Source organism: Falco biarmicus, chromosome 6, assembly GCF_023638135.1.
Source record: "Falco biarmicus isolate bFalBia1 chromosome 6, bFalBia1.pri, whole genome shotgun sequence".
In the NCBI taxonomy this organism is placed as follows: Eukaryota; Metazoa; Chordata; class Aves; order Falconiformes; family Falconidae; genus Falco; species Falco biarmicus.
Window position 1 is genome coordinate 28925445 of NC_079293.1, and position 25023 is coordinate 28950467.

A 25023-nucleotide genomic window follows, 5' to 3' on the forward strand; every position below is an offset into this window, starting at 1 on the left:
GATGTGACTGATTTGAAATGTCTGTGCTAGGATCAGACATGTTCATATAACCAGTAGTAAACACTCCGAATAAATAACACCTCTGCCCCTTGCCTTCCACTCAGAGCATCCAGGAGCTAATACGTAGGGGGTTTTCTGTACAACCTGAAAAGAGAACACTGTATGTCATGGAAGCTGACAGACAGCCTCAATTAAACTTAAGAGAATCTGGTTCATCTTAGGTCCCAGGCCAGCAGACCACCAGGTATCAGTGGAGCTTCTTCCTCTCCTTACTTCTTTGGCCAGGACCTAGCTGCGCTACTGACTCAACTTAGTTTAAGCCAGTAGTCTGAAAAGTATCCCAAGGCACACAACAACTTTCATTTCAACCTTCCCGAGGCACACATCAAAGTGATATACTAGGAAGCCAGCTGGCAAGAAGCAGGTTCCAAATGTTTGCATAAACTTCAAGTTAACTATTAAACTGTTGGCAAACAGCCCTATTCCAGTCAGAGGCACTTGCCCTCATTAAAGCCCAACAAAATAAAACAAAAACAAAGTCTCTAAGCTAAGACACTCAAGATGTTACCTATGTAAAACAAACATTTCATTTCAACAGTCAGATTCAATTTGGCTTTTACTCACTGTCTGCACTGTGTACCTGCATAAGGCATCTTCTTGCCATTTAAAAGCAAACCTACCTGTCCTCTCTAGTAAACAAAAAACACCTTCTTTTCCCTGGTGGTGATTTATTTTTTTTTTAAGAAATACATAGTTCTCTCAGACATTCCTAATCTCAAATGTCATACCTATCTTGCTGAAAATTCTGCAGGAAAAGCTGACGCATGCCAATTCATTTACAGACAATATTATGATACCCGTTGTCAACTCTTTTATAATCCTGAAGTTCAAGAGACAGTCATTTTTTGGTTTTGCAATGGAAATATAGCTTTGGCATTAACAATGGAGAGAATGGGCACATGTACACAGATAATTCAGTCAGACATGAGCTCAGTCAGACCCTACTCCAAGCTGGCCGGACATGAGCCAGCTCCAGTTCACAAGTCATGTAGCTGTGTTAGCACAGCACTGTGCCCACACTAATAAAACCTGCTGAGAGGCAGGGTATATTAGGCTGGGCACAGTCCTACACTGTCTGGCCAACTTCAATCAAGGACAGAGGATGCTGGGTCTGTCTGCACCCATCCGTGTACACAGGCACTCCTGCTCTGTTAGACTGACTTCTGTGCATCTCTTCTTCTGAAGAATTTTTTTCTTATGTTGTAAACTATAAGGCTAGAGCACAGCACGTTTGAGGTACATTTGAGATCTGAAGTACCTGCCTTGACCATAGCTATGGTAATTTCTTGTAGCTGTTCCAATGAAGACTTAAAAAAAAAAGAGAATAATTACTAGCACTACAGGGCAATGAGGGGCTAGGGCAATCAAATGGATTCTATTTACACAAAAATACTTCCAAGAGCTCTGAAACACAACTGTCCTTTATAGTAGCAGCACTTCCCCCAGGCATTTATTCTGTTGTGGAATTCAAGAATTATAACTCAATTCTTGTCGACATCTCAAAAACAGAGGGCACATTTTAAGTAGCATTCACATCTATCTCAAAGTAAACAAACAAATAGAAAATTAAGCTATTCATTGGAAAAAACAGTGAATCCAAGTTCTTAGAAAAAGCCAGAAAACAAGACTATGAAAAGGGATCATAATACAGCAAATCACTAGCTCTTTAAAGTTTTGCTCCAAAGATACATGCAACTAAACTCATCTTCGCCTGTGCAAGGAAATTACTCAGTGTTCCAAGGATGGAAAAACCCCATGCCTTAATAACCTACTGACACAGAAACCAAAGGACAGGTGTGCATCTCTGAGCTCAAATAACTAGCCCAAAAGATCAAGGAATAGAACTGTAACATGAACAGGTTAATAACATTGAGTTTTCCTTAATAACAAATACCCTAGAGCAGCTTAAGTCTAACACGACTTCTCCATTTTGTATTCTCTTCATTTAAAAAGAAGATTAAAAAAGCCTAGAACAGCCAACCAAAACAGATTTAGTGAGCTACATACTTGATTTTTAGGAAGTGCAGTAAAAAATACTGCAATTATACAACAGTATCTGTGCCAGCCCTTCAGTCTTGCCCATAAAAAGGCAGACAAGGTAAAAAGGCCAGTTACTACAGTGTGATACTCCTGTCTGTTTCAAAGAAACTTAACTTTTCTATTGTCTAAAATAGGCATTTCATGTTTTTAAATGAACTATAGATTTCTGACTAAAAAAAGTCATGCCAGTATATTTAAGATATCTTCAGCAGCCTTCAAACCCAAAGCCATTGATGCTAACTGGAGTTTAGCTTATTCAAAAACCGAATTTGATCTGGACAGTAGCCTTTGAATGAAATTTTAAGTCTTCTTACACACAACAGTATTTCAAAAATAGAACTCCTATTTGGATTTATGCTCTAACATTCATCATTTGCGTCCATTTTATGATCTAAACATGTTCAGGCAGACTCAGGTACTAACAGTCAAAGAACAGTGGCAAAGAAAGATGGCTTAAGGAAAGATTTAGTGCTAATTTTCATTGGAATAGCCTGCATGCTGCAAAAATACTAGATAATATCAGTCAATATTTGGGTTTGCAATAATGTCTGTTAAGTATGACCTGAGATCTAATATAGTGATTGTATTTCTTAGCTAAAAATTACATATCTGACTTCAGAAACATTAACTCAGTATTCAAAGATGATTCTAGAAGAGCAAGATTTTTGAAAGAGTAAAAAATATTTTTCATTTTGTTTTACAATATATGCAAGAATACTCAAAATAATACTGGCTAGAACAAGTTCTAACAAACATTAATTACTAGTGACAATCAAGACAAATAGTATTTTGGATAAGTAGCAATGCTGGATATGCACCTCTAATGTACTATAGCTGTGAAGTTCATACATCATAAACACCTGCATAAAAAAAAAATGTCAGTGCACAATTTTCAGAGAGAAGTTGAACTTTAGCCTTAGTGACAAAAATAATGCTTTTTCCACCTGAACTTAAGGAATTGAGTAACTAGCCCATTCAAGTTTTAAAAACTCAGACTAAAAATATGGGAGTTTGCCTTCCCCATTCCATTAAATAAAAAGACAACAGACAAAAAAAAATAAAATTGAGAGCTACTCTCTAAACCTTACAAAGAACAAGGTAAAGAGAAATAAAGCGTTCCACTTCTAACTACAGCTAATAGTTTTTCTTAAATACAAAAACATTTTTTGTCCCCCTCCCATTTGTTACCCAAGCATGGAATAGCTCCAGTTAATAAAATACAAGTTGGCTAGAGCTGAATTATAGAAATGGATATTTACATCCAAAGAACACAGACATAAATGACACACAAAACACGTGTATATAACTTTTCCTTTCCTTAAATGCAAAAATCTAGTAACAGAAGTAAATACAACCAGACTACAGAATTGTTGACAGGAATATACTTTTGTGGTTCGACATGTACATACAACCGGTATATAGTGTCTATTCCACAAAGAAAAATGTGAACTGATGAATCTCCATGTTAAACTTAATCAAGATCATGGGGGGGGGGGGGGGGAGGATGGGGGGGACATGATGACATGACACAACACACATGTACAGACACAACCCAGAAATAAGCTAAAGAAAATTAAATTTACATTAATTTCAAATTCATTATCTGCATGCAGACTTCTCGGCTGATTTAAAAGACAGTTAAAAATGTATTTTAAAATCAGCAGCTTAGAGTTTGTCCAGAACGTCAATAAAATTACTTCAGAGAAAGTGCACATATTTTTAGAGTCTGGTCAGCTAATCTGTATATATCATCCGCATATATATCCTACTATTATATATATTATTATTATATATATATTATATATTATATCCTACGAGGCAAAAAAAACCCTAGAAATTTCAGTGTAGAATCAAAAACAACAGTGAAAAGCAAGTGTAATTTTCTGCATCATTCCCTAACACCGGAAGGCTTGCTTTTGTCTCCCTAAAACCAACCTGCAAAGATACAACCTACAGTTAATTCTTTCAAGCGAAGAGCTTCTCAAGTGAAAAGCACAATTCAAGTAGGACATTGAACATAAGCCAGAGCCAAGAGCCATACCTGAAGCCACACAGTAACATCTTTGTCAGAACAGAGAATAATAATTACTGCCATTACTATGTCACTATATACACCACATATTAAAGACAGTAATGAAATATTTCACAACAAATCAAAATTATTATCTTGGAAGTAAGCTACATAGCTTCTATCTAGGAATTCTTTTCTGGTCAGATATCAAAAAATTACTATTTCCAGCGAAGCTCCACTTGAATTTCCTACTGCCACTAGCCAGTTTTGGAGTCGACAGCAAAAGGAAAATTACAAACTGTTTTTTAGTAATTCAATACATTACATTAATAAATTATGGTTAGCTTAAATTTACTTCATCATGAAAAGTCAGAGAAAGTATAGGTGAATTTGCAGAAGTAATTTTCCAACATGAATACCTGAACAGCACCAAACAACTGATATATATACAATATATCAACAATACAAAACAATTTGTATTACTTACTGGTATATAATAGATATTCATTTTAGGGGCTTCATTGGCAGTCATTAGCATTCCTAAAAAGAGATTTCCATATTTAAAAATACTGCTCACAAGAGGATAACATTACTTTAATAAAAAGTATATATATATACACACTTGAAGCATTTAATTCACATGCAGTAGATTTGTACTTACAATTTAAAATAATCTTTCCAAAAAATAAATGAAAAAAATGGAAAATTTGCTGGCACAAAATGGCAACCTGAGTATTTGTAGGGAAAGAATCCTTCATAGGTTAGGGGAGGAGGGGTGAAATCACATTACTTGTAGCTTATACAGTCCATATTCCTGGCCTGCAATAGAACAGCTATTTGGGATCTATAATAAATTGTTGTGTCAAATGCTAAGGAAAGAAAGGTCTGATAGCAGCACAATTAACAAAGCTTCATTTCCTACATATTCATCCTCTGTCCTCTAACTTAACTGCTTGGCACCACTTCAAGCAACACCGACTCCTGACAACCGTGGGCTGCCATATTTCATAACAAACTTAAAACAGTTCATCCCATATTGCACTTAAAAGCTACCTTGGGTATAAACTTGTATTATTAATACAAGGGGTTTTGGGGGTTTTGTTTTTGAACACACAACTATAGCCTAATTTATATTTTATACATATATATAACACATATATAATATATAACATATATATATAATTTACATATATAACAGTCATAAATCATACATGGCTTACACCTTTACTTGTATTTTATCTTGGGCAATCAAAACAACAGTAGCTTCTCAACACAAAATGAGTGACGGGATATTGTGGCTTCAAGTGCTGTAATATTAGTGATACTAGCCAACCTGGGCAAACTGGAAATTTGAAATATCTACGAATATACCTAAGAAATACCATGATTAAAGCTTGTAAATACTCTGAATATAAAAAAATACTGTAGAAGTATTAAAATCCATGGAAAAATCTCCTATTGCCACAAGACTTCATGTAAGTTCAAAATGAGAAATGCTCTCAATTTCCTTCTACATGAGAGTAATAAGGACATTTGGCATACACTTTTACATTTATCTCAATTTTGTCTTTCCAACATAGCTGTTCACCAGGAATACAAGAGATGGAATATGAAGAAGAAAAGAGCAATCAAGTTAGATAACATTCTGATCTAAAAGCACTGTAACATATGCCACTGAGACTATGAATAATTGGGTCAATTACTATACACCCAGAGGGCAGAAATATAATTTACACCCAACTAGAGGAACGCAATTAACATGGGTGGAGTAATCCTTTCTACCTAATCCTTTTATTAAAAAATACACAATGCAGCTGGACTTATAATGTCAGAAAAAAAAGGGGGCTTGCTTCCTTGGCAAAGCAAGATATTTGTGAAAGCTTAGTCAGCAAACTGAGGCTGAAAACCCTACCTGAAAAGGTTTGCAGGCAATTATAGTACATACATATACACACAATGTACTATAGTGTATAGATTACACACTCTTAACATATCAGTATGCTTACTACTAGTTCAGGAGACAAAGCATTTCTCCATTGACTAAACGTGAATCACTAGAGACAAGAGGACAGAAATAAATTCTGCAGGTGCTTCAAAGATGACAGTAAAAGGAAAACCTCTTTGAGTCTTCCACCAATAATTAAAGGAGGGAAAACAGACTTTGGAACAGTACATGGGCATATACTACAGGGGAAATGAAAGAATACAAAAAAGGAACAAGTCTGTGAAAGGAGAAGTCTACTCCACACATTTTCATAGTTTCAGCTTGTTAGTTTTAACCACTTTTTATGGGGAGACCACACCCTAACAAACTACACAGCAGCCTAGTTTGATCACTTTAAAAGGGAAATAAATTAGGACTCTTTTTCCAGAGAAAAGGTTTTAATAAGACTCATCTTTGGAAAATGGTCCGAAAAACAGGAGTATGAAGCAGTAGTAAATAGGAGAAGCAGTTTGAGAAAATGCAAATTTTTAACTTAAATTTGGGGTTTTTTACAGTAACTGAAACAAATTAGACAGCTTTCTACACAATGAAGATGCTGTTCAACTTCATTTATGTCCTACAACTTAACTGGAGTGAAGGCTACTTCAGTAACTGGCAAGCCTTTTTTCCCCTAGCCCCATTCTGTGCACATATGATCAGCGAAAAGAAACTCATAGCTAGTTTAAGAGATCCACTGAATTTTGTCACCATGTAGTTTGGTCAAAGATACACAAGGATTTGCTTCCTATGAAAGGCAGTAATACTGAAGCTGGTTGGTAAAATAATTTAATTTTTAAAAAAACCCAACTTCAAAAAAATTCAAAAAATACTCTTGAAAAAGAATAATTCACATTATACTGATACACAGTTTACCATAAATGACAGAATCCTAGAATATTTTGGGTTGGAAGAGGTCTTTAAAGATCATCTAGTCCAATCCCCCCCTTCAATGAGCAGGGATGTCTTCAACAAGACCAGGTTGCTCAGAGCCACATCCAGCCTGGCCTTGAATGTTTCCAGGGATGGGGCATCTACCACCACTCTGTGCAAACTGTGCCAGTTTCACCACCCACATTGTAAAACATTTCTTTCTTACATTTAGTCTAAATCTACCCTCTTTCAGTTTAAAACTATTACCCCTATTCCTAGCTCAACAAGCCCTGGTAAAAAGTCTGTCCCAGTCTTTCTTATAGGCCCCCTTTAAGTGCCGAAAGGCCGCTGTAAGGTCTCCCCGCAGCCTTCTCTTCTCCAGGCCGAACAGCCCCAACTCCCTCAGCCTGTGCTCACAGGAGAGCTGCTCCAGCCCCCTGACCATGTCTGTGGCCTCCTCCGGACCCGCTCCGACAGGTCCATGTCTCCCCTGTGCCGAGGGCCCCAGAGCTGGACCTGGCGCTGCAGGGGGGTCTCGCCGGAGCGGAGTGGAGGGGCGGAATGCCCTCCCTCGCCCTGCTGCCCACGCTGCTTCTTGTGCAGCCCACAACAACTGGCTTCCTGGGCTGTGAGTGCACATTGCCAGGTCATGTCCAGCTTCTCATCCACCAGTACCCCCAAGTCCTTCTCTGCAGGGCTGCTCTCAATCCCTTCATCCCCCAACCTATGTACATACTGGGGATTGTGCCAACCCTGGTGCAGCACCTGGTACTTGGCCTTGCTGAACTTCATCAGGTTCACATGGACCCCCTTCTCAAGCTTACCCGGGTCCCTCTGGATGGCATCCCATCCCTCAGGTGTGCCAGCCACACCACTCAGCTTGGTGCCCTCTGCAAACTCGCAAAGCGTGCATTCAATCTCACTATGTCATTGCTGAAGATATCAAACAGTATTGGTCCCAATATGAACCCCTGAGGAACACCACTTGTCACTGATCTCCACCTGTTGACCACTCCCCTCTGAATGCAATCATCTAACCAGTTCCTCCACTGAACAGTTCACGCATCAAATCCATCTCTCCAATTTAAAGAGAAGGATGTTGTGGAGGATTGTGTCAAAAGATCTTACAGACGTCCACATAGTTGAAATTCGTAGCTCTTCCCTTATCCACTGATGCAGTCACTATTTCAGAATATTTCATGTTACAGTGTAGTTTCTCTTTTCCAATTCTTTATTTGTATTTTGTAATTGTGACAATGAAGTGTTAAAACTATTTCATAAGGGTGAGATTAAGGTATGGGCTTTCTGAGCAGCCGTTTCTCATGAAATGTTAAAACACAAGCTAGGCAAAAATCTCTTGGGTTTCCTCAGCTGTGCTGGCTTCATGAACATCCAGGATGCCCTGAGCATGCTGAGGGGCACCAATGAGAGCACTGAGCCATAGCCATACTGGTACTTAAATGATATTTTATTTGCAGATTTCCACAACTGCAAGCTCATATTACTGAAAGTATTTCCTTATTTTCAGATGTTCAATTATTATTATTATTTAGATTCTCAATGAGCATGAGGTGGTGCTAGGTATCTTAAACTCTGGAGCAACAGTATTTATGACGAACATGCAAGGCATCACTCCTACCTTAAACCTCTTAACTTCCACTGCAGCATGTTCTAGGATTCCCCGTCTGCCTCCATATAATCATAAAATACAACCCGGTTTTCATCCCACAACAGTTCTTACCAAAAGACATTAACCTGCCCCCCACCAGACATAGTAAAGAAATAATAAGAAGAAAAGCAGAACTGACTCGAGAAGAGATGAGACACAGGACTGGAACGCACTATCTAGATCACAGACACCTGAAAAGGCAATATCCAATAAGCAACACTGGGGAGATACATGCATTCAAATCTCTGTGCTGCAAGATTCTTCCTTCAGTCTCACGAAAATAATTTCTGCAAAAGTACTTGAGGCACGTCTACACACCCGAGGCTATACAGCATCCACAGCTGAGTGATGTCCACCCCTGTAGGTATTCAAACTTGACTGCTTATGACCTGAGCAACCTGATCAGACTTCAAAGCTGGATTAACCTCAAGTCTGGCCCTGCTTTGAGCAGGAAATAGGTGACACCCAAAGCTCCCTTCCAACCTAAATTACGCTAAGATTCTACATTGTCAAATAGCTTGCTTCTGTTTCACTCCCTGTCATGAGCCCTTCATTATCAATGCTGCATGGATGTTAATTCACTCCTGGATTCTCTTTTGGATCAAATCAATAAGCTCAAAGACAAAACCTCAACGAAATACTAAAGATAATTCATTCCAATTATCTCTCTCTGTAACCACTATGGATAAGAGCAGATCAGGTTTGCCCACCTCCACGTTGCACAGTCCACAGTGTTACCACACAGTTATTCTCAAATACACCTAAATGAATTCATACACACAACCAGGGCACATGAGATGTACCCTCAGTGCCATGCCATAAAGTCCTTGTTTTGGCAAGCTTCAATACTCTGCTTGCATTATTTCTGGCACATGGATCTGGCAAAAACAAATATATGGAACATAGATTAAAACGCTATCAATGTCTTTCTGAGGGCTCAGAAAAACCTAGCCCAATTCCTAAGTATTGGAATTCTGTTTCAGAGGGGGCTAAACCTGAGAAGCAAGTTAATATTTTCATCAGCGAGGTCCTGCAGACCACTGCAGTTTTGCTGCTGCATAAGGTCAAAAATGCCTACCATCTCAGCAGGAATCAGTATTTAAGTGCTCATCTTACAGGGAAAAAAAAAAAGACAAAAAAAGACACATTCTTAACTGAAGCTGGCAGAAAAGACAAGATAAGTTTTAACTCGTTAAAAATCTCAAACTCGCTTATCTACAATCTTGAATTTGAGCTGCTAGTATGAAGCAAAGTCCAAGTCGCTCTGTCTTCACTGCTAACTTTCTCCAAAATTAAAATAGCAGCAGAGTTTGCAACACAGGCATTCTCTGGTTCAAGAATTTTACCCTGTGCCATTCTAGTGGCCCTAGTTTTATTACATCTTCTTCAGTACTGCTTTCTAAAAAGGAAAAAGGTGTCACATAGTAAAGAACTAAGCAACTCAGATCAAGCAGGGAAGATTAAGGCCAGTTGCAATCTAAGGTACAGCCAAAGCACATGTGCACACACAACCACCATTTTGTAAAGTATCTTACTTGTAAGGTAGGATCTGGAAACTGGTTAAAAGCGACCCTCGGTTTTGACCTCTGAACATAACATTATAGGAAATGACAAATTTGAAAACAGTCACAAAAAGCATGCAAATCTGTGCACTACAGAATCTACACTTAAAACCAAAGTCCTCAATCTAAGGGAGGGTACAGTAAATGCTGTATCTAAAACACAGACAGACCACATAGTTGTAAACACTTGTAAAAATACGTAAACTTGTTGTAAAGAGATTTTTCCTAGTTCTAGAAAGCAAGCTCCAATTCATCTGGGACTTAGCTGAGACAAAAGGCCAAAATTCCTATTCTTATGAAATGAAACACTTCAGCTATTTGAAAGAGCAAAAGAGGTCAGTCACTCAACTGACAGCACAGCAACTTCTAACTGCAGAGAGGCTCCGATTTAATACAGATGCAGAGGAAACAATGACACTAACTGACAAGTAACCATTTACTCCTAACTCTGTCATAAGGAGGAAAGTAGAGTTAACTTGTATCACCTAAACAGAAAAAACAAGACCACAGCTTGGGTTAAGTTCAATGAGGGAAAGCTTGTGTTAAGGCATTAATATATCTAACCTACCTGAGTTTGGATACAGGCAGACATCATTGATATCATGTTCTGGCTCCATTGAAGTAAATATCTTCCCCTGAAATTACAGGAAGAAAACATAAAGAACTCCAAACAATATAATTAAATTTAGGAAATCTAAACATTAAGAATAGCCATTATAGAATCTAAGAAATAGATGGAATAAAGATGGAACAGATTTTGCTGTTTATGTATATATTTTTATATAATGTTATATATATATGTAATAACATTAATAAAATGTTATTAAAGGATCTGAACACAACACAAAGAACTCAATGTTGTATTTTGCCTCTGATCTGATCTCTTAGAAGGAAGCGTAGCCTACTATTTATTGAAGACACAGCAATGTACAGTGGCACCTCTAACTTTTCAACTCACTTCTGTGTTGAAAATATATGTGCTAGATTTACTTTATTTTATGCAAAAGGTGGGGGGTAAGGTCCATAGGTTCTGGGCACATTGGCAGTGTAACCCTCAGTTTGTTCAACTCAAAATTATTTAAAACTACCAAATTCAATTTTAGTAAGTACCATTAGCTGAAATGATGGACTGGAAGTAGAACTTTATTCTGGAGCTCGGTTCCTCCACCTTGCTCACATCTACATGAAAGGAAATATAGCTCAGCACTTTGTTTATAATTTATAAACTCAGTATTAAAGAGGTCTAAATATAAAAGTAGTAAAAGCATCCAGTGGTATCTAGCTTAGATCAGAATTGAAGTTATAAAGGTTATTTAAGAAAGAGGTAAAAGCAGGAAACAACATTCTGAAAAAAATAAGAATTGGAACAGAGTCTGAAAAACCCAGACAAAATACAGGTGCTCTTACAAGCCAACACACAAGACAGCCAGTAAAGGAAGAGTCTCTAAGAACTGGGCCACAGAATCCAAAGCATGAGAGTACATGTCTACACTGTTCTAAATGAGGGACAGGAACAGAGCAAATTTTGATCCTATTCCTCTTCTTTCTTTCCCTGCAGCAATCCCACCTACCTTTCTGGGCCCTTCCTTTCCCTCCCAGTTACATGCTGTTACCCCACCCACCTCTGGTCTCTCCCCGATGATTAATAAGAGTCCTCCCCCACCCCGGTCTTAGCAGACAAAAGCCTCATGCTCCCCACCCCAAGGCACGTCTCAGCATGGGGCTATTCTGGTATCAAAGCCATATGCTCTCCACCCCACAGTCTGCCTCTGCAGTTGGTTCCCAGCCAGAGATAGTCAGGAACCAACATCTGGGAGAGGTGGAGCCAGCTGGAACATACTCTAGGAAAGAGTCCAAAGCTATCTTTGCCTTCCAGCAGTAAGAAACCCTCCCTTTTCCCACTGCAGAGGCCACCTGACAAACCTTACAGTGTTTCACTCTCAATGAGGGAAATATATATACACCTAGGAAAAATGGAGAGCAGCCACTGCAGATGTTTTAAATAATAACCAATAATGTATTTGTTCTTTTAAACAATAAAAAATAACTGCAGAGGAGCTTGCAAAAAACCGCTTGCGATCACAGAAAAAATAAAAGAGGCTGTTGAAAGTTTATGAAGAAGCAAAACAATAGAGAAATGACTGCCTGAAATAGTCAGAAAAAAGGGCCTCTGAACTACTACAACTGTTCTTGGTATGTTTCACTATAAAGCTAGAAAAGTACAGATGGTGCACGTTTTTCAGTCCTTCTAAAATACAATGACTAAAGTTAGCCCCTCAAACCAAACCAAGTTACAGCAGTATTACTATGAACCTATGGGGTAACATTTTGTGCAAGCTTCACTGACAGAAAGATAAGAAAAAGAACTGTATAATGTAATGAAAGGAAGTGTTACGAAAATTAGAGATTTCCATTTCACACAAAGGTGCAAAAGGCAGAGATAAGCCATTGCCTACTGCAACATAACCCATTACAGCATAATACACATTTTGATTTGGATCTAGGCATAGTATCTGCTTCAATCTCCAAATAGGTTTCTATGAAAATAGGAAGCACCTGATTTTAATAGGTCATAAACTAACTGACCTACCTTTCAAGTTAGCCCTGCTTTGAGCAGGGAATTGGAATGACCATTTTTTCTCTGATGAAAATTTGCAAATGGATGTATTCAAGCATACTGTGAGAAATACACAAACCAGGGCAATGGCTAAGGTAGTACCTTTCATGTTTAAACCCTTCTATTGAAAGGAGCATCTGAGGCAGACATGTACAAACAGCTAAAAAAAAATAACTGACATTGTATCTTTTACCTGACAGGCGGTTGAATAACTTCCCAGATGCTGGTTTATTTAGTCAGACTGGACAAAGTGTTATGTAAATTAGGACATATTAAAAATTCAACTTCCTACACTGAATTTCAGCTTTGTTATTCAAGCTGCATGAAAAAAACGTAACAAAAAGGAAGTAAAAATTAGAAAATTTGAATGCAGCAACAAAAAAACACTTACCGTATCTTTGTTCCACATTTTTATGATTCGAGAATCTGCAGAGATAATTAAATCCAACTGATGCTGAAACTGAATTGACTTAATAGGCAGGCCATAGTGGTGATCTTTGACTATTAATGGATTACTAGACCGGAGATCATATAATAAAACCTTGAAGAATAAAAGGGATTAAATTTACAATATTGTAATGCTAAGAGGAAGTCATGCACATCAGATCTTCACTGAAGACTTAACTAAACTTGAGATGTTTTACTGAAATACACGGACAGAATTTACATAAAAGAAATCATTTTAATTTCTGAAAACAGTTTATTAAGTGAGCCTAGTTTAATCTGGCAGTATATTTTAACCTCAGCATGCTTCAGCCTAGAAAAATTAAGAGCAAATTTAAGAGCTTCTAAAGTATTTTTTATTCCTATTGGGAAAATGAGCCATTTTAAAGGCTGTTAGCATTTTTTAATTACTAATATTTCACTTTCAGGTCCTTGTGCTGTTCTCACAAGATTTGAATTTTCAGACCCCCTTCCACATTCAGTAACACTTCCACTCAATGAAACCCCACAGAATGTAATTTTTTGTGTTAAAGAAGGTAGAAAATACAGGCCCTGTCTTCCAGAAACCTGCATTTTTATCTCCAGAGTTTCCTATGGAACTTAAGAGACCTTGCTTGAATCTTTCATACACAAAGTGTGAATACTAATAATTTTGGGGAAAAAAATATTACTGGTTTGTTTAATAAAAAAGTATAATCTCCAATAAAACTTGCCTGGTACGTATGCTAACATTATTGTAAATACAACTCTTACATACATACTTGCTCTTGACAGGCTAGTTTTCCAAACCCATGAAAAGACTGATGAAGGCAGAACCCCCCACCCCCCACCATCATTTTATAAATATGATGGCAACAATGAATAAATGAATATAAGTGCTGCTTTATAGAAAGATAAGACAGTAAAAACAATAGTTGAAAGACAATCACTTCTGCTTCTCTGGCCACCATCAAGATAACTGAGAGCATATGTTGCATTGAGATGGTACTGATAGTCTCAAAAAGCAGCAACATCCCCGCATACTTGACTGAAGTCATAAGGAAACTACAGAATTGGAAGTTATCTAGTTATGTAGGTTGTGATGACTTTAAGTGGTCCCTATAGTGTTCTAAAGAGCAAGACCATTTGACAAAATTAATTTGCAGTTTAAGAATGACTATTACTTCTCTATACATATAATTTACACTCTTAATAATAATTTGTGTTAATAGATATTAACATTACAATAAGTGCACTCAATGTATGATATACTTGGACTGGCAATTGCAAGAACTCCTAAGAACTGCTGTAGATGAAGTTAAGCCTACCTGCCCAGTAGTTGTTCCAACAGCCATATTCAAAGCTCCATCAAACTTCAGGGCTGAAACGGATGGTAAACCATCTATCCTGCAAAGCATGATGCTTATAGTTAGACATTCTTTCAATAAAGGCTGCAAATAATTTTGAAATGTTAAAAATAGCTAATTAATTAAAATTAATTTACAGATATCACTCAGAAATACTACTTCAAAAAGCTGCATTGTTTACATCCACAACTTGTGGTTGTATAGAGAAGTAGCCACTAGTACTCAGATCAGTAAGAGACTCCTTTATGACTAAGAAAACCCTTTATTCACACCAGCAACAAGACCAGACCTTGGGCAGGCCATTTTAATGCAAAGTGGGATCTGTTCCTAAATGCAAAACTTCTGAAAGAAACAGAAGAACACACTTTGAAAGGTAGCCTTTACTCACTCTGCATCTGCTGTCACACTGCTTAAAGCACAGTCCAACACACCAACTCGATTTCTAGTTCTAGGATCCCAGCATTCCACTTTACCCTAAACAGTTTAAAAAAAAAAAATATTTCAAGCTTATCCAACAGAAGTCTGGTATTCTGAAAGTGTTTAAAGAAAATTATGAATTAATCTATGAAAAATTAACCAAGTTCCCCAAGTTGACATGAATTGTTCTAATAGCATACAAGCTCCACAGATTTCACTGGTATTTTTAAAAAACGTGACCTCAATCAAAATCACTAACACTAAATTTCTGAAGATAACAGGGTACACATGCTAGCTAATTTCTACAGACAGCTGTACTGCATAGCAAGGTAACATTATTTTCTCTCCTACCTGCTAAATCTCAAGCATCTCAGCAACCAAGGTAGCTCAGAAATTGTATTTGCACTATTCTCTAAAAAGTCACCTTATTTAATGGATCTATACTTAGCAGATGAGATCAAATTGATTAATTAAGTTCCTGTCATGATTTCTTCTTATCCTCAGGCAAACTAATATAAAAAAAGAAACACACAATACTGCCCTTTTTATATAAGGAATGCAAACATTTACCTCAGCCGTCCCCATAGCGAACAAGAAGTGTACAGGATTTATGTCACAGACATTACTCTCTCTAAAACAGAAAAAAGAGTAAGTTTAATGACCTCAGAATAATTTAACACAACTAAAAAGATTCCTGTAATCATGTACCCTAATGCTCAGCCTGGAAAAGCAAAAGCTGGCCCTAGGGAGGGACTGGTTGCTTTAATAGCACCCTCCTATACTCTGAGAGGCTGACCAAAAATTTGGAGCCATCAGAGACAGCGCTGGTTACTTGAAACAGGTAAGGTTCCAACCAGATGCAAGGAAAGTATTTTAATGTTATGCAAATAATTAAGCACTGGAACAGGTTGCCCACAGAAGATGTGGAATTTCCATCCTTGGAGTTTTTAAGACCCCCCCTGGGAAAACTCATCAGAATTCAGTGTGATTACGTCTTCAGCAGGAAGCTGGGCTCTGAGGTTCTCTCCAACCTGAATGCTTCTGCATTTCTCTGCCCACACCTACCACCAAGCCTTGCCATATTGCTCTGTTCCATTATATTCTTAAACAACTCAATTATGGCAAAAGGTCTTCCCAAATACTTATGTTCTCAAGCTTACATCTACCACATACTCTGATGAATGGCCTGTCTTCCCCTCCCTCACTCAAGTACCATATTTCTCAACAGAGTCCTGTATTTCTCCAACAGTTCTTCCAAAGTATAAATATTTGCCCTTACACACCACTCGTCCCAGTACTCTCCAACTTCTTCCATGCAAAGCCCTCCACCTCTAATTCTGTAACTCATCCAACTCCCCACCTCACAACTTTTCCCAACTTCAAGTCTCACCTCTGTAATTCAGATTTTACACTACACCTTTAGCTCTTCCACTCCAGGATTTTCCCACCTTTTTTATTTTTTTCCTGCTGCTCAGTTTCTGTATTGTGCCTTCCCAAATACTGCTTTGTCCATTAAGCTATCCTACCCACTGAACACCAGCTGTTGCCCACCAACTAGACATTTTATCGAGGTGAGTCTGTTCTTCTCATCTGCTTCTCCCCACATTAAAGCAGCCCAGCTCCTGCTCTGGTAGGGTTTTCAAAAGAATCAGACACATGCTGGAGATATAAAAATTCTGTTTGGGCTACTCCAAGAGCAGAAGGACAAAGACATGTCTGGGAAAGTACATACCCTGTGGGTAGATCTCTATATGATGGCTAAATTGAGCAATAATGGCAAAGTTTTAATGAAATGCTCTTAAGATCAAGTTATATAATACCTATTACAAGTCCATATTAAGTAATTTTAAAATATCCACAAAAGAAAACTCAATTAAAACATAAAAACTAGAACAAAGAATTACAGAACATAAAATGAGGCTCAGGCTCGGCATATGCTCCTTTTTAACACAACAAGATGTTTGGGCAGCATTGAGATACAGTACTGATGGAGAGCATGCTAGTCGTTTGCTTCCACCTGGTGGAAAGACGACAGATAGACGTCATGCATTACAGATAACTTACGAAGCGTCAGTTTGCAGGGAGTTCAGAAACCTTCCTTGTTCCAGATTCAGCCTGTATACTTCAGAACTACAATGGAAAAATTCAAAATTACTCTTTTCTCTTACAAATACTGAAAAATACTGCTGCAAATTTAGAGAAGTTATAGTAAAATCAGGCTGTCAACAGGAGTTTTTAAATATAAAATTTTCAGGTTTCACAACCTAAAAACTAAGACAAATCTGTCCTTCAGTGTTAAAAATACAGAGAAAAATGTGCATGTTCACCAAAGATATTTATTACACTGCAATATCCTACCAATTATTCTTTTTCCAGGGAAAAGAAGCATTAATTCCTTTTTTAGGATCTTTCAGTTTCCTATGATTTATGTTATATCTTAAATTGCTACTTACTTTGTATGAAATCCTGAAGACCTCATTTTATTTTTACTATGATTTCTCACAAACTCAACTAATTATATGTGATTTGACTCACATTTTAACAGCAACAAAACACCAACCAGGATAGAAAAAGTTACTTAACTTCCCTCACTTAGATGCTAATCACTTTTTAAAACAGTACACTGAATTGAGATTTTTTTGTAACAAATTTGCTAACATATAATGTACCCAGTTTAAGAATCAAAGGGAAAAAAAGTATTAAAACAGTACAAGCAACTGAATTTATATTAGTCTTCCCATATTTTCTACTCTTCACAAACAGTCTCAGTTATTAAATTGGAAGGAACTGCCATTTCTTCCAATTTTTAACTTTTCTGGTATTTCATTGTTCATTTTATTCCTGGAAAACGTTGCTAAAAAAGTGAAACAAAGTAATGCACTTGATCAATACCTTGCTCCTACAAAATACAGGTCACATGATGGATAGTGATAAGAGAAATCTCTACCAAATTTTGGTATTCTTGTCTTGTAGTAATGGCCATGTTGTGAATGAAACTCCACAAATCTACCACACTGCAAGAAGACAATCTGAAAAGAAAATAGAAAGCACTGAAACATACAGAAGCTGACAAGCTCCGCAATTTGTCTTTGTCTTACAGTGATTTTTTTCAAGTTCACAGACAAGTTTATCACAACTCATTCAAACCATTTCTATTAAAAAGACAGAATCGACTAGTGCTTCATCATTCTCATTAGCCACAGCAAAAAGCTTTATTAATAAACATTAAATGAATATTCACAAGAGTATATGCGACATCCTGAAAGTGACTCTGCAACCAGAAGCAGTATAGCCATCTCAGTGTTCTGCTGCACCAGAATTAACACCTATACTTCTGACAGTTAACTTCTTCCAGGTACAATGCCACGCAGACATCAATATGTTCATAGGTACTAAGCACATGAATGTCCTGACGCATGGCAGCATTCCAATAATGACACCAACGACCTCTGTGCTTTTTTTGTTGTTGTTGTTTGCCAACTGAATAAGCACGTTGTTTCTTTCTGAAACTGAGACAAACATCTCAGTCCTGCAAAACCCCGCAGGGAGGAATTACTAGGCTAACTAGTAGTAAATAAAATAGGCCAGAACCTGCCCCTATAGTCCTGATGGCAAGTTAACATGGCACAACTCAAATCATATGAAGGAATTCTTCCCACTCCAGAGACAGCATCATCCACACCATCCGTTACACTCATGCTGTACCTCAAACCACACCCAAGCACTGTGTGATGAAGAAACAGGTGGCCTGATCCAAACTCATGCCACGATGCATACAAACTGAAACTGTATAGATAATCTCAGGCTAACTCTTGACTCTGAGCCCCATCTCTATTTAGCTTAGATTAGAAAAGAGTGCTAGTTTAGTTTCAAATCTGTATAGTCCATGCATCTTCTAGAAGTAGTAGACCATTGAAGACTCTACATTTCCTACTGCTGGACTATATTGTTACCAATGCAAATATGGATGAGAACCTCAAGAAATGCGAGGTACAAAAGTTATTTTAAATCTGTTGTCTTTATTTACATATCTGTATATTCCTCCCTTACAAGACAGACTGACCTTGGCTAGTACTTCATGCCTATATACCATTAAGTCCTCCCTTAATTCTGCTTTTTCTAATACCAGAAACCCTAGTGTTTCAACATTTATCCACGGACTCACTCACCTTAGTCCAAGACCAAGTAGAGTATCATCTTTCAGAATTACAGAATAGTTTTCTGTAAAGAAACCCCCTGCCATGGGCAGGGTCACCTTCCACTAGACCAGGCTGCTCAGAGCTCCATCCAGCCTGGCCTTGGACACTTCCAGGGATGGGGCATCCACAGCTTCTCTGGGCAACCTGTCCCCGTAACTATGATTTCATACGAGATTACCGATGCAGCTGCACAGTTGGCGTTGTACAATGATCTTTTTAATTTGCATCCCAATCAATCCTTTGCATGCTTAATGCCTTTACGCTTTTAACTGGAGATTTACAACAAGCAAAGCTCTTTACTTACTTGTTTGAAACAATGCCCAGATCAAATCTTTTCTCTGTCATCATTATAGAAGAAATGCCTGCATCTTCATGCAGTACAGAAGCTACATGAACTATGAGAACACAAAATTAAATCATATCACATTCTCTTAGTTCACTACCAGTAAGCCACCAAAAACTTAGTACCAGGAAAGAGAGAAGATGCAGTTTGCTTTCAAGGACAAAAGTGAATTTTCTTCTCACCTGCTCTAGCTCCAAAGATATTTTACAAAGTTTTTGATAGCTGCCAAAACCAACCAGATGTTCTGCTTGTGATCGCTTTACCTCTAGTAATTTTCAACTTTAAGATAAATTTCTACAATATTGAACTTGAAGAGATTTGTGTCCTCTGTCATTAGCAGTGCATACAACTTACTGTAAATCATGTTTGTCTTTCCTTCATACTAAATTGATTTTGGTCACTGCCAGAAAACTTCAACCTGAGGGTAGCAAAAGCATAGCCGCCAGTGTGTGGCAAAAATACCAATCAGAAATACAGGTCTTTTTGCAAAAGGCTGTGAAAGAAAAAAAAGATACCACTCTCTCCTAAGTCTGAAGCTCAGTCCAAGACTACAACTTATGAGAGAAGTGTAACTGGCTTTATGGATACCAGTATAACCAAAAGCTAACAGTGTGCTCTCACTGTGAAGATGCAAATAAGCCTCAAAAGGCAACATTACAGAGACAGTGGGAGCAAACTGGAGAGAAGCTGTTTTCCTTGTGCTACCAAAGCATGAGGCAGTGTGTCCAGTTTTGGGGCCCCCAATTCAAGAGAGATGTTGAGAGCATCAAAAGGGCTACCAAGACAAACAAATGTTTTGTTTGGGGCAGAACACAAAATGTACAAAAGAAGGAGAGGCTGGGAGAACCTTAGCTTGTTTAGTCAGGCAAAGAGCACCCTGCAGGATAACCTAATAGCAGCCAGCAAATGAGGTGCAGTTACAAGAATGACAAGTCAAACCCTTTGCCATAGCAACAGTGAAAATTTCAGATTTTCACGGGCAGGTTGGACAGGAAGGAAAAATTCTTTACAACGAGGTAGTACAGCATTACAACAAGTTATTCAGTGAATTTGTGGAACCACCATATGCCTGCAGTTTTTGACAGTCCTGTTCAAGCATTAAAGGACGCCTGAAGATCCCCTTCCAATCAATATTTTTATGATTCTAAGAATTTCAAATGTAATTCCTCAATGTTCCCTTTTTCTAACATGATCAAAACATTATGACAGCTTCCTGAAATTAAGTTTTCTTTCTAATGATTTGTAAGTTTTCGGAAAATCAAATTAAACATAAGGTTGTATTAAGGACTGAAAGCAGGGCTTCAGTCCGAAATAGAGTACCAATTTCAGCTGAACACACACACAAGCCTTACTGTTTGTAACCAGTCAGAAACAAATTTGTGAACACAATGTGTTCCTCAGTCTCCCAAATAACTGTTTGGCCTGTATTACCAGAAACAACCTCCCTCAGACAGCTAAGTGGGAGGCTATTATACTGTCCCAGTTACTGCCTTCTGCTACTTGAATTCAGACACATTCTTGGAAATCTCACTGGAAAATTTTTTGAAAAGACTAAAGACAGAAGGCTAGATGATAATGTCTCTCATCAAACAGTAAAATTTATTGAAACAAACCTGTACCAGAAATGATAAGGTCTCTTCTCAGAAAAAAGTATTAAAATAAATACTTAACAAAACAAACAAAAAAAACCCCACACACCAAAAAACAACAGCTTGTCCTAATGAAATCAGCAAAATTGTATGCTTAAATTTAATGTTTAATTTGAAACAATACTTTGATGAATCAGAAAAGCAAAATTTACAGAAAGAAGTAACACCTTTTATTACACCAACTGTTACAGCTGAAGAAACAAGCTAGGTGTTAAATAGCATTAGAAGCAGTAACTGAATTGGGCCTGAAAAAGAGCTGATGGTCCTAAGAACTCAACTGTTTCCTCCAGGTACAGCTATTCATTTAAAAAAAAAAAACAAACACGAACAAAACAACACACAAACAAAACCCCAAAATATTTACTCCCCTCCACAATCTTTGCCTCATTCATATACTTATGCTAATCACAGCTACAATAACACTGACAAATCAGGCTACTGACTTACCTATAGCTATCCCACCTCTCAAAAATGGTGTAACAGCTTATGACTTGTCACAAAGGATTACGACTTAACATTACCCTAGAAAAAACACCTAATTCCGTTTTTCACATTATTTTGTTTGTAGGCCAGATCATTATTTGAAGTTTTTCCCTACAGACAGAAGACTTTAAAAGTGGTAAAGCAAATTATAATACAAAGAGACACAGAAACAACATTTTGAATGTACAAAAAATGTTTATCCTGTTAACAATTCCTGAAACAAAAATTCTTCTACTCTGAAAGTTGTGTTGACTGCCTTTACTATATATGAAAATGCATTTTAATATACATATTAAACAATTTTTTCATTTATACACTGAAAACATTAAACATACCTTTGAGTAATCATCTGATAAAATCTCAAACGTAACCACTAGAGGAGAGAGCAAGAGAATTTTAAGTCAACTAGGTCAGCAAACTTATTTGCAAACATTGGCGTAAATCCCGAAAATATTTACATTGGTGCTAACCTTTAGTCATATAAGTATTCCCCACAGGTGTCAATGCATAATGCAGACATTGTGATAAAATCTTTAATTATATAACTTTATTTGCAAAATAGTGTAGTTTTCTAAAACTTTAGAAACATATGAAGCATCCTGTAATCTTTTTATCATTCTTGTGTACTTGACATGTTCCTCAACACAACGCTCGACCATGTATTTATTGGCTGGGGAAGACCTAATCAAATGGTTTTCAGTGAGTGTGTGGTCCATGGACCACATCATGTAATCCATCAAACATGATTAAAAAAAATGACACTAGTTTAGACACACTATGCACAAACCTGCATGTACAATCCTTCTAAGGGGTCAGCACTTTCTCACAAGTTTTAAGGCTCAAAAAATATCACAGATTTGGAAGCTACTATCCCTGCTAAACACTACAACATATTGAACTTTGCCTAGTTTTAAATGAGCTGGGTTGGGAACATTAGGGAGTAGCTGCTTCATCTAAATTGGTTCCATTTAAATGAAGTAGCTCATTTAAACGTTACCTGAAGTGACTCTTTGCTACATTTCAAATTAAACATACTTTCGCAATCTAGTAAGATGCCAGTTCCAAAAAATGTTCTTTAAGCTCTAATCACCAGCAAGCATTTACTATTACAATGATTCCTACTCTAGAATTCTAAAGTGGGTCTCACTCTTGCCATACCTTCCTCTCTGCAGCCTCTCTGAACCCTGCCCACACCACCTCCCCTCTTGCTATGTTGTAGCACTGTCCCTTCACCTTATGTTACTCCTTGTAGTCCTGACACACAGGGTAAAGAAACACCATCATGCTCTACTGCACTTTTCCTGACCTAATTTAGCCGTTCTTATTTTTCACATCACTTTCACATACACCACAGTTAAACCCGTTTCATTCTTCCATGATGATTTAGGACTTCTGCCACTCTGTGCTCATACCCTCATTGCTTTGGTCACCCCTGTATCCCAGTTTTCACCCATCAGACTTCTAACAAAAACCAAACCAAAACAACCAAACCACCACCACCACCACCCAAAAAAACCCCACTGCTCTCCAAATCTATGCACCTCAAAACTCAGAGCCACAGCAGCTCTGACCTCCTCCCCTCATCTAACTGCCAGCAGATTCTCCCTTTCTCATTGTCTAGATGGCTCCTTGGTTGCCTCACTACAGTTGTTCTCCCTCCAAATGAGTAGCAAACAAGTTGTAATTAGGGCCTTGGTGATGATGCCACCTACCCTTAAGTATCTTGTTTCCAAGAAAACAAACAAAAAACCAAACCAAACAAACAAAGCAACCCATTCTCAGGGAATTCTCTTTACCCTGTAATTCACCTACTGAGCTTGGGCTACAGAGAGAAAAGAGTGAGAACTCATTTCAGTAACGACAATGCAAGCACAGTACCTTCTCCCACCTTACTGCTTCACAGAAGGGGAAAGAAGGGAGATCTGGCCACTACCCAGCCATCATACCCACATCACATTCCCTGCACAGAGGACAGACTTCAGCCACGCTCACTCTGAGCCCCACACTTACTGGCTCAAGGTAAATCTTACATTCTTCACACCACTCCAACAGAGTAAAGAATGGTGAAGGAGGAGGAGAAGGGAAAAACAGAGATAAAAGACCAGGTGATGTTTTAATCTAGATTCTTGTGTTCTCCCAAAATACATTCTGTCTCCTCAGCGCAGCGAGGGAGATTTCTACTTGAGTCCGAACTGAATTATATATGAAAGATATCTTGTGCTAACAGCCATAGCTTATACTAACCTTCAGAATCTAAGCACCTTTCAAATTTCTGGGATAACTGATAGGTATCATAACAGCGGACCCTTGGCTTGTAAGTTCCTGAAAGAATAATTCGATCTTTAGTAAAAACAATAAACAAAAAGATAACATTAAAGCTCTTTTTTTTTTTTTTTAATATAATGTCTTACATATACAGGCTTTACTGCATTTCACTGTAATTATTCTGATCTTACCAAAGTCTCTGTGACTGGAAAAACATGACCCTCAGTAACATAACCTTACGGCCTGAGTTTTGTCTTTGGTGCCTGAAAGCACCCTGCTTGTACATAGGTTCTTCTGATTACCAGATACATCATACAGATTTTAATAATACCTTCCAGTCAGTCTGAAAGAGCAAGTCTCCTTATGCTATTAACACCTACTAAAGTATTCATGGTTAGATCCTCCTTTCACAGTTATAAAGCGTAGCATTATCCTCCATCCTTTAAAACAATACTCGAACAATGATGTTCAAAAGTTATTTAAAGCAAATTTCTGTACGTACAATAAAAATAATTAAGAAATTAGTTTTAAACTGTATTATAAACAATTTCGTTTTTAATTGAATTACAAACCCCTGGTGGTAGAGTGGTTGGACTAGGTGATTGTCAACAGTCCGTTCCAACCCAAACTGTTTCATGATTTAAGAACATCTGTATTCTAAAAGGAAGTATTTCACAATACTGCTACCAAGACAACCACTGTATCACATCTTAAGCTTCCAAAACTCTGTTCAATGCTCCACTTATAAATGAACCCATCAATTCTATTTGAAATACTGTCATTCTGCAATCAAGATTTTCTAGCATTTTTGACCTCTGCTAGAGACTCACTTCATTAACTCACCAGCTGCCATAATATACTGTCCATCTCTTGATACCTTAATCTTTGTGCTGACCGTGGGCATTTCAAAGTCTTGAATAAGTTCAATTCTTCTACGAATATCTATAAAGAAAAAAAAAAGTTTTGCAATGGTAGCACAACTGTATCAGTCCAAAAAAATTTAATAGTTTCTTACGGAAGCATGTTGAGTTAATTGAGTATAGAAAATCTCTCTTAATATCTTT

The 25023-nt window shown here is 37.6% G+C and overlaps 1 protein-coding gene across 1 annotated transcript in view; it reads right to left on the bottom strand.

Annotated features, from left to right (window-relative positions):
- The window catches only part of NOL10 (nucleolar protein 10), a 53240-nt gene that overhangs the window by 26951 nt on the left and 1266 nt on the right, over window positions 1–25023 (bottom strand). Inside the window, exons 3-13 of the mRNA XM_056343433.1 lie at window positions 24803–24901; window positions 23939–24016; window positions 22030–22067; window positions 17913–18049; window positions 17085–17150; window positions 15591–15651; window positions 14992–15077; window positions 14565–14643; window positions 13205–13354; window positions 10765–10831; window positions 4599–4651 (exon numbers count right to left, since the gene is read on the bottom strand). Coding sequence (XP_056199408.1) covers window positions 4599–4651; window positions 10765–10831; window positions 13205–13354; window positions 14565–14643; window positions 14992–15077; window positions 15591–15651; window positions 17085–17150; window positions 17913–18049; window positions 22030–22067; window positions 23939–24016; window positions 24803–24901 — 914 coding nt within the window. The remainder of the gene's footprint in view (window positions 1–4598; window positions 4652–10764; window positions 10832–13204; window positions 13355–14564; window positions 14644–14991; window positions 15078–15590; window positions 15652–17084; window positions 17151–17912; window positions 18050–22029; window positions 22068–23938; window positions 24017–24802; window positions 24902–25023) is intronic.